The sequence below is a fragment of the Pseudonaja textilis genome, chromosome 2, assembly GCF_049901715.1.
Source record: "Pseudonaja textilis isolate UNSWEBS1 chromosome 2, rPseTex1.2, whole genome shotgun sequence".
Taxonomy (NCBI): Eukaryota; Metazoa; Chordata; class Lepidosauria; order Squamata; family Elapidae; genus Pseudonaja; species Pseudonaja textilis.
Window position 1 is genome coordinate 156,607,618 of NC_141991.1, and position 17,735 is coordinate 156,625,352.

The window sequence follows — 17,735 nt, forward strand, 5'->3', positions numbered from 1 at the left end:
CGGACCTGCTCCGACCGAGGGTGGTACTCGGGACTCATCATCAAGCCAACAGTCACCGACGGACTCTGATCCACCAAACAGCACACCAGAGTTGCGCCGCTCTGGACGTCAGCACAAACCTCCCGTATACCTCAAGGACTATGCGTGTTCGCATCTGGGGGGGAAGGGGTGTTATGTCCCTGGACCTTGAAGAAGTTCCCACCCAGGTCCGTTCACGCTGCAGGGGCAGCTGCCCCTTCTCATTGGCTGGGTTTCCCCAGCAGCCTGCTATAAAAGCAGGCTGCTGGGTCCAGCCCTTTCGCTGTTCGCTGCGAGCCAGTTCCAGGCTGAGCAAGCACGTTCAGTCCTTGTAAATAAACCTTGTTGCACTAAGCCCTGGTTCAGCCTCTTATTCCCCATACTTAATAGTTTTACATATGTTTCTTAAATTGTAAGAAGTTATAGAATATTGGGGAATTCTGGATGGAGAAAAAGAAGAATTAACACATCGAATAGCAAAGACTCTGCAGTAATGGAGACTGGTGACCAGGAGGCAAACCCTAGCCAGCAGAGCTTCTTGGACAAGGAGAAGCTAGGAGATAGCCAACTTGGGCTTCAGGGGGCAGCTCTTTGTGAGGAAACCAGCAGAATTGAGAGGGCTCCTATTGATGACTTGTGCCAGGAACCAAAGGGGAAAAAGTATTAAGTGCACAACCTCATGCAGGCCTGCTTTTAAGGAACTCATCCAAAGCTATACTTTCTAATAATGCATGTTTGGATTACATTTTAAAACTTGCAAAGATATGAATTACAGACTTCAAGCAGCAGAGCAATTAAACCACATGGTGTGTATCCTTTGACCTGGCTTAGTATAAAAATTAAAGAAATAACCATAAGGATTTAAAAATGATTAAAAGCAAAAAAGCTTACCAAGAACTTGAACTAAGAAAGTTTAAAACAGATTAAGGGAAGAGCTGAAATTAATATTGTTTATTCTAAAGTACTTTTGGATTAATTTAATAAATAATGCATGCCTTCATAGGGATAAAGGTTGTTTGAATTTAATGTCATAGTTAAAAGCATTAAGTGTGTGATAAAATAGGTTAGGAATTTGAGTTATAATGTAGACCAATGGGCTATATAACAATTGAGTAAGTTGTAGATAATAAATTGGACTATACAGCGACAGCATTAAAACAAAATAGAAAGACTCTCCCTAAATCCTTTTTTTAAATGGTAGATGAATTAAATTTAAAAGATATATGGAGACAAAGAAATGGTAAAACGCAGCAATATACTTTTTATTCAAATAGACATTTATCATGGTCCAGAATAGATATGATATGGACCTCATCAGAACTAATATCTACCATTCAAGAAATAAATATAGAAACGGGTATATGGGCAGACCATAACCCTATGACAATTAAATGGAAAGGACAAAGAAGAAGATCTAGATGGACATTAAACAACGCTATCTTAAAGGAAAAAGACTTTACACAATGGATGGGCAAAGAATTGGCCTTCTTTTTCATTGAAAATAAAAAAGAAGATACTTCAATGCAGAATGTTTGGGATACAATGAAGGCATATGCGAGAGGATTAATAATGGATTATACAAAGAAAAAGAATATTAGGAAGAGGCAAACTATTAAAGCTTTAGAAGATGATTATAAAAAACTGGAAAAAGAATTACAGAATATGCCACAGAAAAAGATATTAAATTCAAAATGGATATAATTAAACATAAGATGGGTCAGGCGGAGAAAGAGGAATTGGCACAAAAATTAGAAGTGCTAAACAGAACTATTTTGAAGATGCAAATAAACCAGGTAGATGGCTAGCATACAAATTGAGAAAGGAGAAAGAATCTAGGAAAATAGTACAGTTAATAGATGATCAAGGCCAAATGTGTTATGGTAATAAGGAGAAAAAGATAATTATCCAAGACTTTTATGGACAATTATATAAACAGGAGGATTTTGATGAGGAAAGAATTAAGCTTTATCTACAAAATGCTAACCTACCTAAGATATCTGAAGAGACTGAAAAAATGTTAGAAAGTACCATAACAATGATGGAACTAACGGAAGCATTTAATAGGCAGAATAATGGAAAAGCACCAGGCCCAGATGGGCTCCCGGCAGAATTTTATAAAACATTACAAGAATCGTTGAGCACTCCATTGTTAGAAGTTATGAATGAAGCCATGTTAAATAAGAAAATACCCAAAACATGGTCAGAAGCTTATATCACACTTATTCCAAAAGAAGGGGCTGATCCATCACAAATTAAGAACTATAGACCTATTTCTTTACTGAATGCAGATTACAAAATCTTTTCTTCCATCTTGGCAGAAAGGCTCAAAAGATACCTAAATAACTTTATTCATCCTGACCAGAATGGATTCCTGCCAAGGAGACAAATTAGGGATAATATGAGGGTAATTCTGGACACTTTGGAATATTACGAGGCACACCCTGAAAAACAAATGGCTTTGGTATTTTTAGATGCCCAAAAAGCATTTGATAATGTGAATTGGAGATTCATGTTCTTGTTATTGGAACAGATGGGCTTTGCTAGAAAATTTATTCAAGCAATAGAAGCCATATATGACAAACAAACGGCAAGAGTGATGATAGAGGGAGATTTTACAGATTCTATTAATATAAGAAAAGGCACAAGACAAGGTTGCCCATTATCACCTTTGTTATTTGTATTGACTTTGGAAGTGCTGAATAGAAACATTAGAGAGGATCCAAATATAAAAGGAATGAAAATTAAGAAGGAGGAATTTAAATTGCAAGCCTTTGCGGATGACTTAGTTTTTATTTTGGAAGATCCTCTAGGAACAGCTTTAAAGCTACTGGAAAAGATAGAGATTTATGGTGAGATGGCCGGCTTGAAAATAAACAAAGATAAAACAAAGATCTTGACAAAGAATATGTTATTAAAACAAAGAGATGAACTGGCAGATTTATTGAAAATTCAAGTTACGAATAAGGTTAAATATCTGGGGATATATTTGACGTCAAGATATACTACATTGAAAGAGAATAACTATATTAAACTTAAACAACAGATAGCATCTGATTTGAAAAAATGGGAAAATCTACAATTGTCATTGATAGGTAGAATCTCAACAATCAAGATGAATATTTTACCCAGAATTTTATATTTATTCCAAACCATACCAATCAGGCTTGGTAAAGATTACTTTGAAGAATTAAATAAAATTGTGTTGAAGTTTATATGGCAAGGTAAGAAAGCCAGAATAAAATTAAAACTTCTGCAAGATGCTAGAATTAGAGGAGGTTTTGGCCTTCCGAATTGGGAGTTGTATTACCAAGCTGCAAATTTAATGTGGGTTAAAGATTGGATAACATTAAGAAAGACTAGATTGTTGACACTAGAGGGGCATGATTTATTACTGGGATGGCATGCTTTTCTGTGGTATAAGGGAACTAAATCGCAGGGCTATTTTAGAAGGCATTATATAAGGGAGTCTTTATGGTTGAATTGGGAGAAAATTAAGAGAAAATGTTATTTGAAAATCCCAGTCTGGTTATCAACTATTGAAGCTTTTTCTTATCCTATAATATATGAGAAGGAACAAACAGTTAGATATGGGGAAATATTGGATGAAAAGAGTGAACTTAAAACAATGCAAAAACTAGAAGAACAAGGCATAAAGATGAATTGGTTCTCATATGCGCAAATACATTCAAGGTATCTTATAGATTCTAAAGCGGAGGGATTTTATGATAAATTGACTGATCTAGACAGGATCTTGACAGGTACTGATGAAAAAATTATTAAAAAATTATACACTTATTTGTTGGAAATTTTATTAGAGGAGGAACAAGTTAAAGAAATGATGATTGTTTGGGGGAAGAATTTTGGATATGGGATTGATTTGGAGAAACGGGAAAAATTGTGGTCTCAAAATTATAAAATGACAATGTCAACAGCTTATAAAGAAAACTTGTATAAGATGTTTTACAGGTGGCATTTTCCCCCGACAAGAATTGCAAGAATGTTTAAGAACAAATCTGAAAAATGTTGGAAATGTCATCAGATACCTGGCTCATACTACCATATGTGGTGGACTTGTGAGGACGCTAGAAAATATTGGACTAAAATTCGCATATGGTTGGAAAAAATGACAAAGACACATATAGACTTGAAACCAGAGATTTTTTTATTGGGAATCTTACCTGATATATATAATAAAAATTTGAAGTATTTGATTGTAAATATATTAACAGCGGCTAGGATTGTATTTGCTAAGAACTGGAAGAGTGAGAAAACTCCATCAGAAGAAGAAACTATTAAGAAAATATTGGATTGTGCTGAATTGAGTAAATTGGCATTTGAAATCAGAGAACAAGAAGATAAACAATTTTATGAAGTTTGGGATCTTTTTTATCAATGGTTAGATAATAAAACATAATGATAGAATATTCAGATTTAGCATAAAAAAAATTTTTTTTCTTGATATTATCTTTATAAAACATTATTAAGGTAGATTTGGTATGATCTTATGATTTATTGCAAAATAAATTAAGTAAACTATAGTTATCTCGTTAAAATATGAATTAACAAAATTATAAATGATTTTTTTTAGTGATGATATTAGGTTATACAATTATTGATTGATAATATGAGCTATTATGTAATATAATTATACTAGTGACTAGGAAATGGATGCACAAAAAAAAGTGGTAAACCAATCGATGCACTGTATGTAAATTCATGAAGAAGGATATTTTTATGTTTTTTGTGGTATGTTTATGTTTATCTTGTTATGTATGCTTATGTTTATCTTGTTATTAAAAAATAAAAAAAAATTTATAAAAAAAAACAATTGAGTAAGTTCAGAGTTACAACAGCAATCATAATATGATTGACTTTTGTATTAATTTGTGACTTCCTGAACTGGATCTTAACGACTGTTCTTTGAATTATAATTTTAAAAAAGCAAACTATGATTTAATAGCTGCTGATCTAGCATCTCTAAATTGATACCATTTTCAGGTTGCAAAAATGTAGATTTTAATAAAAAAACTTTTGCTTGAAATTAATTGAGCTATTAATTTATATGTACCAAGAAAAATAAAACAGTTACAAAAAATAAATTACCCAAGGCAATAAGAAAGCTATAAGCTAAGAAAAAAAATACCTTTGGTGGAACAAGTAGACAGCTACGTTGCCAACTTCAAAAGCCGCTATAAAGCTTTATGACATCAAATTAAAGATGAATGTACTAATTATTTTTGTAAACAGGAGGAAAAGCTGTTAACATGAGCCTTTTATAATTTTGTTAATTTGAAACGCAAAGACTCACAAGTGATTCCACCCTTAAAAAGGCTAAATGGGGTTGATTGTAATGATAATGCTGGTCAGGCCAATCTTTTCAATACATTTTTTTAGTTCAGTTTTTGTTGATAGCAATGGTTACAGTCTTCATTCACAAGTCGTACCACAAATATTTGTAGCAAATTGCTAAATATTAAATTTACAGTAGATAATGTTGAACTAGCATTATGAAATCTAAAGCCATTGCTATCCACTGGTCCAGATGGATTATGTGCTTTTTTCTTGAAAAAGCTTGCTACTGTCCTAGCTGAACATTTGTGTACAATTTTTAAAGTATTGTTTCAAACTAGCTCTCTGCCTGATTTATGGTCTTAGCTATAGTATACCAATCTTTAAAAAGGGCGACCCTAGTTTAGTTGAAAATTATAGACCAATTTCTTTGTGTTGTGTTATATGCAAAGTTATGGGATCAATTATAAACCAATCCATTATTCATCATTTAGAGACAAATAACTTGCTATCTGATAAACAGTTTGGCTATAGGAAAAATTCATCCTGTAATTTACAACTTTTGCACTGTAAAAATATTTGGACTACGTGTCTTGATCAAGATAAAGCTGTAGATGGAATTTACATAGATTTTTGTAAGGCTTTTGATACAGTAGTACATGATAAACTGCTGTTGAAAATAAATTCTTATGGCATTTCTGGATTTTTGCACAAGTGGATTGCTGCCTTCTTGTCTAACAGACTGCAGAAAGTCAAAATAGGTAACTTGCTGTCTAATCCTGCATCAGTGAACAGTGGTGTTCCGCAAGGCAGCATTTTAGGACCCATGCTTTTCCTGCTCTATATCAACGATTTATGTGATCAACTTAAAAGCAATTCTGTCCTTTTTGCTGATAACATAGCATTATTTAATACTACAGATAATTCTGTTGTTTTGCAAAGTGATCTTGATTATGTGTCTGAATAGTCATCTATTTGGCAACTTCAAATTTCTATTAATAAATGCTCTGTCTTACATACTGGTAAATGTAATCAGAATGTTAAATATAAGTTTAGGTGATATCGATCTAGCAGATGACCCTCACTTTGATAAAAACCTAGGTGTACTCATCTCTGACGACTTATGCTCCGAAGTTCATTGTAACAGCATTGCTAAAAAAGCACTATGAGTTTTTAACTTAATTCTACAAAGTTTCTTTTCTGGAAACATAATATTGCTAACCAGAGCTTATAAAACTTATGCTAGACCAATCTTGGAGTACTGTTCAATTATTTGGAATCCCTACCATATATCTGATATTAGCACAAACAAGTGGGTTCAGAAGTACTTTACGAGGAAAGTTTTGAACTCTTCTGGACATAATCTATGCTACTAGGATCAAAATTCTTGGTTTGGATAACCTGGAACTGCGTCTCTTGCGATCAGAATTAGGTATTGCATACAAAATTGTATGTAGTAATATTTTACCTGTAAATGATTTTTTTCTGTTTTAATCGCAATAATATGCGCACAAACAACCATTTTAAACTCAATGAAAACCGTTCTAAACTTGACTGTAAAAAATACGATTTTTGTAATAGAGTTGTGAAAATCTGGAATGTTCTACCTGATTCAGTTGTCTCAGCTACAAATTTTCAGTGTTTTAGTCACAAATTGACTTCTGTGGACCTCACTTCATGTTTCAGAGGTCCGTAAAGGGGGTTAGTGCATATGTGCATTAACATGCTTATCATCCCTGTCATTTTATTTTTATATTATTTGTGTTTTTGTTTTTGTTTGACAAATTATAAATAAATAAATAAAAATAACATGGGCCAATGGAAGAAAATGTGGTTAGAAGGACTAAAATTCACATTGTATTACAATTTAAGCGAGAACATTTATAGAATAATATGCCATTGGTATATGACAACAGAGAAATTATCTAAGATGTATAAAGGTACTTCTAATCAATACTGGACAGTTTACCATGCATGGGTAAACTGAAGAGCAGTGGTGGAATGCAGTACTGCAGCCTATTTCATCTCACTGCCAGGAGTTCAATCCTCATCGTGTCAGTCCTAGTTCCATCTTTAATGGGAGTCTTTAGGGCTGCAACAGCAATGGCTGGGCAAGCTGTGGGAACGGGAAGTGGGAGGTAGAGATAGTGTGGGGTGTGTAATCATAACAACATTCTTCCCCTTGGGAGTCAAGCAGAGGTGGTATTCAGCAGGTTCCAAACAGTTCTGGAGAACTGGTAGCGGAAATTTTGAGTAGTTCGGAGAACCGATAGCAGAAATTTTGACTGGTTTGAAATACCACCTCTGATTGACCCTTCCCCCATCTATTCTCTGTCTCCCAAGTCCCAACTGATTGGCTGGGTCTTCTTTTGTTACCCTGCACAGGAGAATGGAGCTGGAAAGCAGGTTAGTAGGGTAGGGAGAGAATGGGTATTTTACAGTATCCTTCCCCTGGAGTGGAGTGGGAATGGAGATTTTACAGTATCCTTCCCCTATCATGCTCACCAAGCAACACCACGCCCACAGAATCGGTAGTAAAAAAAATTGAATCCTTCCACTGGAGTCAAGGATGTCTCACCAGCACCTGAGGAGGAATATCTGGAAGTTGGCTGAAGTTGGGACAGTGATTGGATTGGACCATAAATGTACCCTAACTCTGTAAACTGCTTAGAAGTGCTGCAAAGCACTGTGAGGTGGTACATAAGTCTAAGTGCTATTGCTAGTGCTATGGTGAACATGCAAAAACCAAAAACAATTGGATACAAAATCACATGATGATACAAACAATTTTAAAAGCCAATATTCGGATGAAACCAGAATTTGTTAAATTGGGACTTATGGGTAACAACTTAGAAAAGACCTACGGAAGGTTGATTTTATATATGGTAACTGTAGCAAGACTATTATGCACAAAATTGGAAAAATACTGTAATATCCACAATGGAGGAGTAGATTGTTAAGATGGTAGAACTTGTGCAAATGGCAAAAATGATCTGTTTCATCAGGAGTAAGACAATAAGTACTTTTATGAAGGGCTGGAAGAATGGAATCATTTATGGATTAATTGATTAGAAAAGGATGAATATGGGTAGAAGAGAATCATGTAATTTTAAAGAGAGGAGAGATAATAAGTTTGTAACTGCTGTAATGATCAGAAGTCACTTCTTTATATTTTTCCTTTTTTCTACCTGCATTGTTTCTTATATTTTTTCTTTTCTTAATCTTACATTATATAATTTCATGTTTACCTTTTCCATATGTAAAATTATTTACTACTAATTATATACAATATAAAAAGGAATACTAGAATATAGGCATTCATATTAATACTTACAAGTCTGAAAGTCATATATTAAATTCATTTTGGATTTTTTTCTTCAATTGATTGCAATTCTTTGCTCTCTATTATACATGGAATGTGTGTGTACGACATGTACGTGAATGTAAGTGTGTAAAAAATGAGAAGGGACCAGCTGGGAAATAGGGCTACTTACCAGAGGAAAATCATCAGGATCAATCCAGACAATGCTTAGATCAGGATTATCAGTGTTGTCTTTGGCAACCTGCTTGACAATTTCCAGGAATTCGAAGCCATCTGAAAATATAATAACAGTTAAGCAATTACCTTCTGGATTGCTCTGCAGAAGAATACTTGGGTGTTTATAGTAATCAGACAAGAATAGCATATTCCAAGCAACTACAATCACATGAGAAAAATTTATTTTCAGTGTACCATTTCTCAGTCCCACCATTTCACTAGTGGTTCACTGTCTGCTTTTAAATTTGGATGGTACCTGCCAAGTCCTTTTTGCAGACACTAAACTCTGAGTTCAGCCTACTCAGAACTGGAATGGAAGACTTTCTGGTGAAGAACTTCTTTTGCCTATTTCTAATGTTACACATACTGTATCACAGGGGAGTAAGATGGTTCCAGTTACATATGAAACACAGAGCAGGAGGAGAACAGCTAATGAATTAGCAATTAAAGCTTTATTGCAAATGAAACATTTCAGAGATTAAGTTGAAATGCTCAGATAAATGTTTTTTATTTCAAAGTTGATTCCCTAATTATTTGCATAAAGGAAAAAGGCAAAAATGCATTCAGCCACCTTTCCTCCTCTAAAAGAATGGGAGTATACTATATATGCCTCTCTTTCAAGCTAACTTCTCCTACATCTAAAGAATGGAACATAGTTAATGGTGATGAATATCTATAATCAGCATAAATTTTGATGCCATAGGACATTTTCTTGTAATAGACAGATGACAGACAGAATGTCATCACTTGACAGCAAAATTTTATCTTTTTTACACCGAGACTTGCAACAAGCCTACATGTTTTGTACCTGGATCATCTTCTTCAGCAAATGCCACAATGTGAATTCCATCTAGATCATCTTCCTACATGCAAAAAACATATTCTGATGAGTCCATCATTAATTGTGAAGTATATAATATCACCAAAACATACATACATCACAGACTGCTATTATGTGGTTCCAAATTGACTTTACTAGAGAGACAGATAAACTTAGGAAGACAAGGTAGAAGTATTGGTTATGTTTATCCTGAAAATGAGAAATACTGTAGGGAGAGTTGGAAGGATCCTTTGAGGTCTTCTACCAGGGGACCAGGAGTAGATTGCTGCTGGTTCGTACCAGTTCAGGCGAACTGGTTTTTAATTTTATGGCCAGTTCAGCAAACCGGCAAATCCCACCACTGGCTGGGCCCGTGCAGGACTGCCCAATCCTGCCCTGCCCTGCCCCACCCAACCTCACCCCACCTCATAGATCCACCCACTCCTCGCCTCATTTCCTTTGGCCACTCACATCTGGCTTCCTTGCTCACTTGCCAGCCTTTGCCAGCTCGTCCTGTGCGGCCCAGCTCCAGTTCCCTTGCTACTCTCCGGCTTCTTCACTCCCTAGTTTTAGGTAAGTTGATGCAGCCTGTGGGGTGAAGGGGTGGTGAGGCTCCGATGGCCGCCTTTTGGCCTTTTGGGCCAGCTCCAACTCTCAAGTTCCACGCACACCTGCCGCATGAGGCCCAAGTGATCAGCCACCCTTCAGCCTTTATGGGCCAGGCACAACTCTCGGGTTCTGCATATACCTGCTGCATAAGGCCTGGGGCCCAGGTGATCGGCCACTTTTCAACCTTTACTGGCCAGGTCCAACTCTCGGGTTCTGTGTGCTCTTGCCACACAAGGCCCGAGGATTGGAGGGTGCAGAGTCTCCGACAGCTGCCTTTCAGGCTTGCCACACTTGGCCAGAGACTCAGGGTGGGGAACGCAACAGGAGCGTACCTTGCTGGCAGCGCCATTTCCTCATTTGCAAACTGCAGTGGAGAGAAGTTCCTTTCTTGCTGGGTGCAGGCGCTTCCTTCAGTTCTCGTTGGTTCTGCACTTGCTTGCCTTGGTCACTCAGGGAGATACATACTGAGACACTGGCCCAGCCTGGCTGCTTGTCTCCGCTGCTTCTGTTGCCACTTCCATGGGCTGCACAAGATGTTGCGAGAGCTCTCGCAACATCTTGTGTAGCCCAATACGAGCTCCACACAGTGACCGCTATTCACAGCCACTGGCAACAGCAGTGATGGCAGCTGAGTTGTGCTTGGGGCAGAGAGCAGGTTGCGCATTTCCCCAAACGAGGCTTGGCATTCAGATGCAAAAAAGGCCAGATTCCGGAAGTAGCATCCTGCTGTTTCCAGCTGCATTAGGCAGTGGCAGTTTCAGAAGAAGAGAGAAGCAACCAGATTCCTTATAGGTATGTGAAGGTCAGTTCAGCCTTATTATTTTTATTTCTAAGAATGCCTAGCTTATTCAAACCCAGATATTTTTTAATGAATTTTTCCTTAAGCCAACAATTAAGCAACTTAAGTCAACAATTAAAAAAATAGAAATTTTTTTAAAAACCTGATATTATAACTGTAGTTTTTGAAATCTATTTTGACTTGATCAAGCAATTTTTTAAAAACAGGCAGGGTTATTGTTTTTTTAAATTCCTTCATCAAATCAAAATAGATTTTAGAAACTACAGTTACTATATCAGTTTGGATTTTCTTTTAATTTTTCTATTTCTTTAATTGTTGACTTAAGTTGTTTTATTGTTGGCTTAAGAAAAAAAACATTGAAAAAGTCTGGATTTGAATAAGCTGCAAAGTAAGTTGCTCCCTAGCACTAATTTCAGTGACCCCTTATAGAACGCCTGCAACATCCATTTTTAAAAATGGTTTAAGCATGAAATTCCATGCAGGGCAAAGCTGCTATTATGAGTGTAAAAAAGGCCTTTGCAAAAGTATTTAAAAGTAACTTTATGGTAACTTTGCAAGAACAAAAGGCTGGCTCAGTCCTTGATGGCCCATTAGCAAAGATGGGAGGAAACTCAACTCTGCCTCCATGTTATATTTCTCTTTTAGGGGAAATATTCTGCCTTTATAATATTTTCTAAAATATTTCATTTTTCTAGGAGAGGGGTGGGTGCTAACTTCGAACACTACCATAATGGACTTTTAAATACTTTGAAAAGGTTCATGTTACACTCAAAATGGCAGCTTTGTCCTGCTTGAAATTCCATGCTTAAACCATTCTTAAAAATTGATGTTTTTTTTTTTTTTAAAGAAAGCCTGCAACATGGCAAAGAAGCAGCAGCTGGGACTCACCACCCTGTTCTTTGGGCCAGGATGTACCCCATTGCCTGCTGCGCCGGAGCAGAAAAAATAATAAACAACTTTTTGGTATATACCTTTTTATAAGGTAAATTAGGGCAAAGTAGCAACGTCCGAGTTGGCCACGCCTGTTATGTCCTTGGAACTGACCGAAGTTCCCAATCAAGTCCATCTATACTGCGGGGGCGTTTACAGCTCCCATTGGCTGGCTCCCTTCAACAGTCGGCTATAAAAGCCGGCTGCTAGGTCGAGCCAGCCGCTGTTCGCTGGAGCATGTCTGCTTGTTAGTATGCAGACGCGACAGCCCTTTATTCTGTTGAATAAAGCCTTTACTTGTGAATGCTCTGGTTTGGTCTCTCATTCCTCAATATATAATACTGGCGATGAAGGTGGGATCTGACTAACCAGAAGCATTCCATTGAGCTGAAATCACGATAGCAACTGAACCGCAGCCGCGAAGCAGAGAGCTCGGTCAGTTCGCTAGTTAGCTGAGTGAAAGTGAAGCGTCTGTAGCCGCTCGCACTGAAAGCTACAGAGAGAGAGAGTGAAGTCAGGCGCTGAAGCTACAGCCGCCCCGCTCGGAAAAGAGCGCGGAATTCAAACTGATGTTGTTTGAATTCGAAACCAAAGCGAAGCCCGGCGCTGTGTCCGCAGCCGCCCACGCGCCCTGAGAGCGCGAAATTTGAATCTCTGTCAGTGCATCCGCCAACGTTTTCCGGAGCGCGAGATTCAAAAAAAGATTGCTGATAGTCACAGCGTTACAGCTAGAGCCTCTAACGCTCACTAACAAAGAGCTGAAATCATTGAGCCAGGTGAACCGCTGCAGCCACAGCCGCCTGCGCTCACGTGAGCACGTATTGGGCCTCGTATACCTAGAGAGAGAGAGGGCAGTCTACCCTTGTCTGAGGCGCCAATATGAACGCTAACCCAGCATTTCCGCCTTTTAAACCGGATGAAGAGAAGTGGGACTCTTACAGAAGCTGGTTCAATCACTATATAGATGCCATCGGTCTGGCTGACGCAGCGGAACACCGAATTAAGTCATATTTCCTCAGCTACTGCGGAGCAGCAGTTTTCGATACCGCAACAGCCCTCCTTGCTCCACGAGAAATCAAGACCGTTCCATTGCCAGAGCTGCTGGAAACGCTCTCAAATCATTACTCCCCAAAACCTTCGCAGATCGCGAGACGTTTTGCCTTCCGGATGAGGAAGCAAGCAGATGGGGAATCCATTAATCAATACTTGGCCGCCCTGAGGACAGCAGCTCTCCACTGCGAGTTCAAAAATTACCTGGACGACATGTTACTCGATCAACTCGTATGTGGGGTCAAAGACTTAAAACTACAGAGGCGTTTGCTAGCCAGAAAAGATCTCAACCTCTCCCAAGCGGTTGAAGAAGCCTTAGCAGCGGAACTAGCAACCCAGTCAGCCGCTGAAATCCAAGGGGCTACTCCCAAACCCAGCTCTGCCACTGTTCACTCCGAAGAAGCGGTGAGTGAAGAAGACCCCATTGAACATTCAGAAGTTCATCGTCTCAAACCCTTGAGGAAATCACAGGTAGGGGCAAAGCACGGGAACAGCATCGCACCAAAACACATCCTGTTATGCCTGTCCTGCGGGGGTCCCCATGCCCGGACGGCGTGCAGATTCAGAAACGCTACCTGCAACAACTGCAACAAAAAAGGTCACATCGCCAGAGCCTGCCAGGCGGCACACATGGCATCACAAAGGTCTGCATCCTCTTACTCTCCTCTGGAGCCACCAAGGCAAGTAGAAAACTGTTATACTTGCTATCAAGCTAATCACACTTTCTTGACACCTAACAAAATAACAATTTCTATTCATTTAGAAGGTAAACCTTGTCTCATGGAGGTCGATACTGGGTCAGCGCTCTCGATCATCTCGTGGAACACTCTTAAGAAAATCCGGCCCAGCTTGTCTAGGAACCAGCTCCAGAAGAGCCGCCTCACCTTGAGGGACTATCAGGGGAAGAACATTCCAGTACTCGGCAAAGGCAAGTTCCTCGTTAAATTCAAATCCTTTAAAGGCCATCTGCCTTTAGTGGTTGTTGACGGTGCCCTCCCTAGTCTATTGGGGTTGGATTGGTTCCCCTATCTCGGTCTTAGCTTAACGGGAGTCCATGCTGTCTCAACTTCAGACATCGACTCCTTATTTGCAGACTACACTGATGTGTTCAGCAACGAATTAGGGTGTTACAATGGCACACCCATTTCTTTTGCAGTGGATCCCCAAGCAGTTCCCGTCCGTTTAAAACCGAGTAGAGTACCATTTGCGCTACGCCCTAAACTGGACGTGGAACTGGACAAATTACTAAAACAGGGGGTGATTGAGCCCACGGATTTTGCTAAATGGGAAACCCCAATTGTCACTCCCCTTAAGAAGGATGGCAGTTTAAGAATTTGTTCTGATTATAAGACCACAATTAACCGCTACCTACAGGTTAGCGCTTACCCAGTCCCGGTAATCCAGCACTTACTCCACACATTTGAGCCTGGCACCATTTTCGCCAAACTGGATATGTCTCAGGCCTATCAGCAGTTTCCTGTTGACAGTCAAACGGCCGATTTACAAACTATTGTCACTCACAGAGGGGCATTCAGGTGCAGGCGTCTCCAGTTTGGCGTTAGTGTTGCCCCTGGCATTTTTCAATCATTAATGGAACGTATACTCCAAGGCCTCCCTGGCGTGGTTCCTTATTTTGATGACATATTGGTCTCAGCCAGGGACAGGCCCCAACTTTTCCAAAGAGTCAGAGCGGTTTTAGACAAGTTCAGACAGCATGGCCTCAAACTAAAAAGGGAGAAGTGTGCCATCGCCACTAAACAGGTGGACTTTCTGGGGTATAGAATAGACGCCTCTGGCATCCACCCGGTAGAATCCAAAGTCAAAGCAATTCACGAGGCGCCCACACCTTCCACAAAGGCTGAATTACAGGCCTTCCTAGGCTTATTAAATTTCTACGCTTCGTTCCTACCCCACAAAGCGTCAGTAGCCGAGCCGTTACACAGACTTCTAGACAAAAATGCACCATGGCATTGGGGACCCAAAGAGGACTATGCCTTTAAAGCAGTCAAATCGCTGCTCACCTCAGACGCTGTCCTAATCCAATTCGACCAGCGCCTCCCTTTAGTCTTAGCAGCAGACGCATCCCCCTTCGGGATCGGGGCTGTCTTAAGCCACAGATTACCCAACGGCTCCGAGGCACCAATCGCCTTCTTTTCCAGAACCTTGTCACCAACCAAGCGCAACTACAGCCAAATTGATAAAGAGGCTCTAGCCGCAGTTGCTGCGGTTAAAAAATTCCATGAATTTCTTTTTGGTCATAAATTCGAACTCGTCACGGATCACAAGCCACTTCTGGGGCTACTATCGGGGGACAAACAAACACCCCAAGTCTTGTCACCCAGGATGACAAGGTGGACCTTATTCCTGGCAGCCTACTCGTACACACTCGTTCACCGGCCGGGGAAAAACCTCAGCCACGCCGCTGCCCTCAGCCGCTGCCCGCTGCCCACCCCGGTAGAGGACCCGGCTCCGGTCCACGCCATCTTCGATGTCAGCGAGCTCAAACTACCTGTCACCGCAGGCGACATCGCCTTCCACTCCAAAAAAGACAAAACAATCGCCCAGGTTCTGGACTGGGTGCGGAGGGGGTGGCCGGTCACTAATTTCACAACCGAATTCACACCATTTAAAATCCGCCACTAGAGTTTTCCAGTTTACAGGGCTGCCTGTTGTGGGGAACCAGGGTCGTCATCCCAAGCTCCCTGCGCACACCTGTCCTGAAGGCGCTGCACGAGGGTCACCCAGGCATTGTCCGAATGAAGGCGTTGGCTCGAAGTTACGTCTGGTGTCCGGGCATGGACGACAAGATCGCCAAATGGGTAAGCTCTTGCCGACCCTGTCAGGAATCCAGGCCAGCACCACCAGTTACCACCCCAACCAAGTGGGAGAGTGCCAACGCACCATGGTCACGGCTGCACATTGACTTGGCCGGGCCAATGCACGGCAAGACCTTCTTGGTGGTCGTGGATTTGTTTTCCAAGTGGATCGACGTGGCCCTTCTACCCACGACCACCACCCGGGCAGTTGCCCAAGCCCTGACCCGTTTATTTGTAACACACGGGCTGCCAGACACTTTAGTCTCGGACAATGGCCCCCAATTTACGTCTACAGAGTTCAGCTGGTATGTCACCAACCTGGGCATCCGGCACATCTTAACGGCCCCTTTTCATCCTGCCAGCAACGGGTTGGCAGAGAGAGCCGTTAGGTCAACAAAGGAGGCATTGGCCAGATTCAATCAAGAGGACTGGCACTCTAAGCTCTCCCGTTTTCTCTTGAGCCAACACACGACCCCCTGTACGGTTACAAACAAGTCACCTGCCGAGCTCCTAATGGGCAGATGCCTGAGAACAGTGTTAGACAGGCTGCATCCCCATTATTGCCCTGACACTCCTATCGGGTCTGACAGCAGGGTCAGAGATTTTGTGTTGCAGGACCCAGTGTTTGTCAGAAATTACGCCGGCGATCTGCTATGGGTACCTGGGAAAGTCGTGGCCATCACCGGTCCGAGGTCGTACCAAGTTCAACTGGAGGATGGGCGAGTCTGGCGCAGACATCTGGACCAGATCAGAAAGCGCCAGAGTGGGCATGCCAATGCTGAACCATGGACTCCTGTTGAGCCCCAGTCACCACACCAGAATCCGATCGGGGACCAGCTGAGTGGCCTGTCACCACAGACCGAGCGAGGGGAACGGACGGTAGACCGGGACCGTCCGCCAGAGACGCCAGCTTTGCTGACCAGCGATGCCACCGGGTTGCCGGACAGTGACTATACTACAACCCAACCCGGAGGCAGAGACTATTCACAGACACCTGATCTGGTTCCAGAGCAACCCCGCTCTCCAGCACCCACCAGTCCTGATTCCCGGAACTCTGATCCACTCAGTGACTCACCCGAGCTGCGCCGGTCCGGGCGCTCACACAGACCCCCTGCATATTTAAAGGACTATTCATGTTCGCATCTGGGGGGAAGGGGTGTTATGTCCTTGGAACTGACCGAAGTTCCCAATCAAGTCCATCTATACTGCGGGGGCATTTACAGCTCCCATTGGCTGGCTCCCTTCGACAGTCGGCTATAAAAGCCGGCTGCTAGGTCGAGCCAGCCGCTGTTCGCTGGAGCATGTCTGCTTGTTAGTATGCAGACGCGACAGCCCTTTATTCTGTTGAATAAAGCCTTTACTTGTGAATGCTCTGGTTTGGTCTCTCATTCCTCAATATATAATAACGCCCACCCAAGCACACGCTCACCCACCCAGGCTCACTCAGGCACATGACCACCCAGCTAGTCATTAGGGCAGAGAACTTGTTAAAAAATTTGTAGCCCACCCCTGCAAGGGACCCTTTACCATAATAGATAAATGGTTGTCCAATCTCTTCTTAAATATTTCCAGTGAAGGAACACAACGTAAGTTCTGGAAGCAAACCATTCCATTGTTTTCACCGTCAAGAAATTTCTTTTTAATTCTAGATTGGATCTCTCTTCAATATTTTCCATTACCTACTTTCGTTTTTTCTTGCTCTGCCCTCAGGTGCCTTGGAAAATAAGTTGACCCCCAATTCTTAAGTATTGGAAAACTGCTTTCATGTCATTCCTAGTCCTTCTCTTCGCTAAACTAGACATACCCATTTCCTGCAATCATTCATCATACACTTAAATCTTCAGTCCCCTTATCATCTTTGTTGCT

At 40.9% G+C, this 17,735-nt stretch overlaps 1 protein-coding gene across 1 annotated transcript in view; it reads right to left on the reverse strand.

The window, feature by feature from the left end:
- The window catches only part of LOC113444535 (calsequestrin-2), a 66,992-nt gene that overhangs the window by 12,372 nt on the left and 36,885 nt on the right, over positions 1–17,735 (reverse strand). Inside the window, exons 8-9 of the mRNA XM_026713345.2 lie at positions 9,654–9,708; positions 8,802–8,902 (exon numbers count right to left, since the gene is read on the reverse strand). Of these exons, the coding sequence (XP_026569130.1) occupies positions 8,802–8,902; positions 9,654–9,708 (156 nt within the window). The remainder of the gene's footprint in view (positions 1–8,801; positions 8,903–9,653; positions 9,709–17,735) is intronic.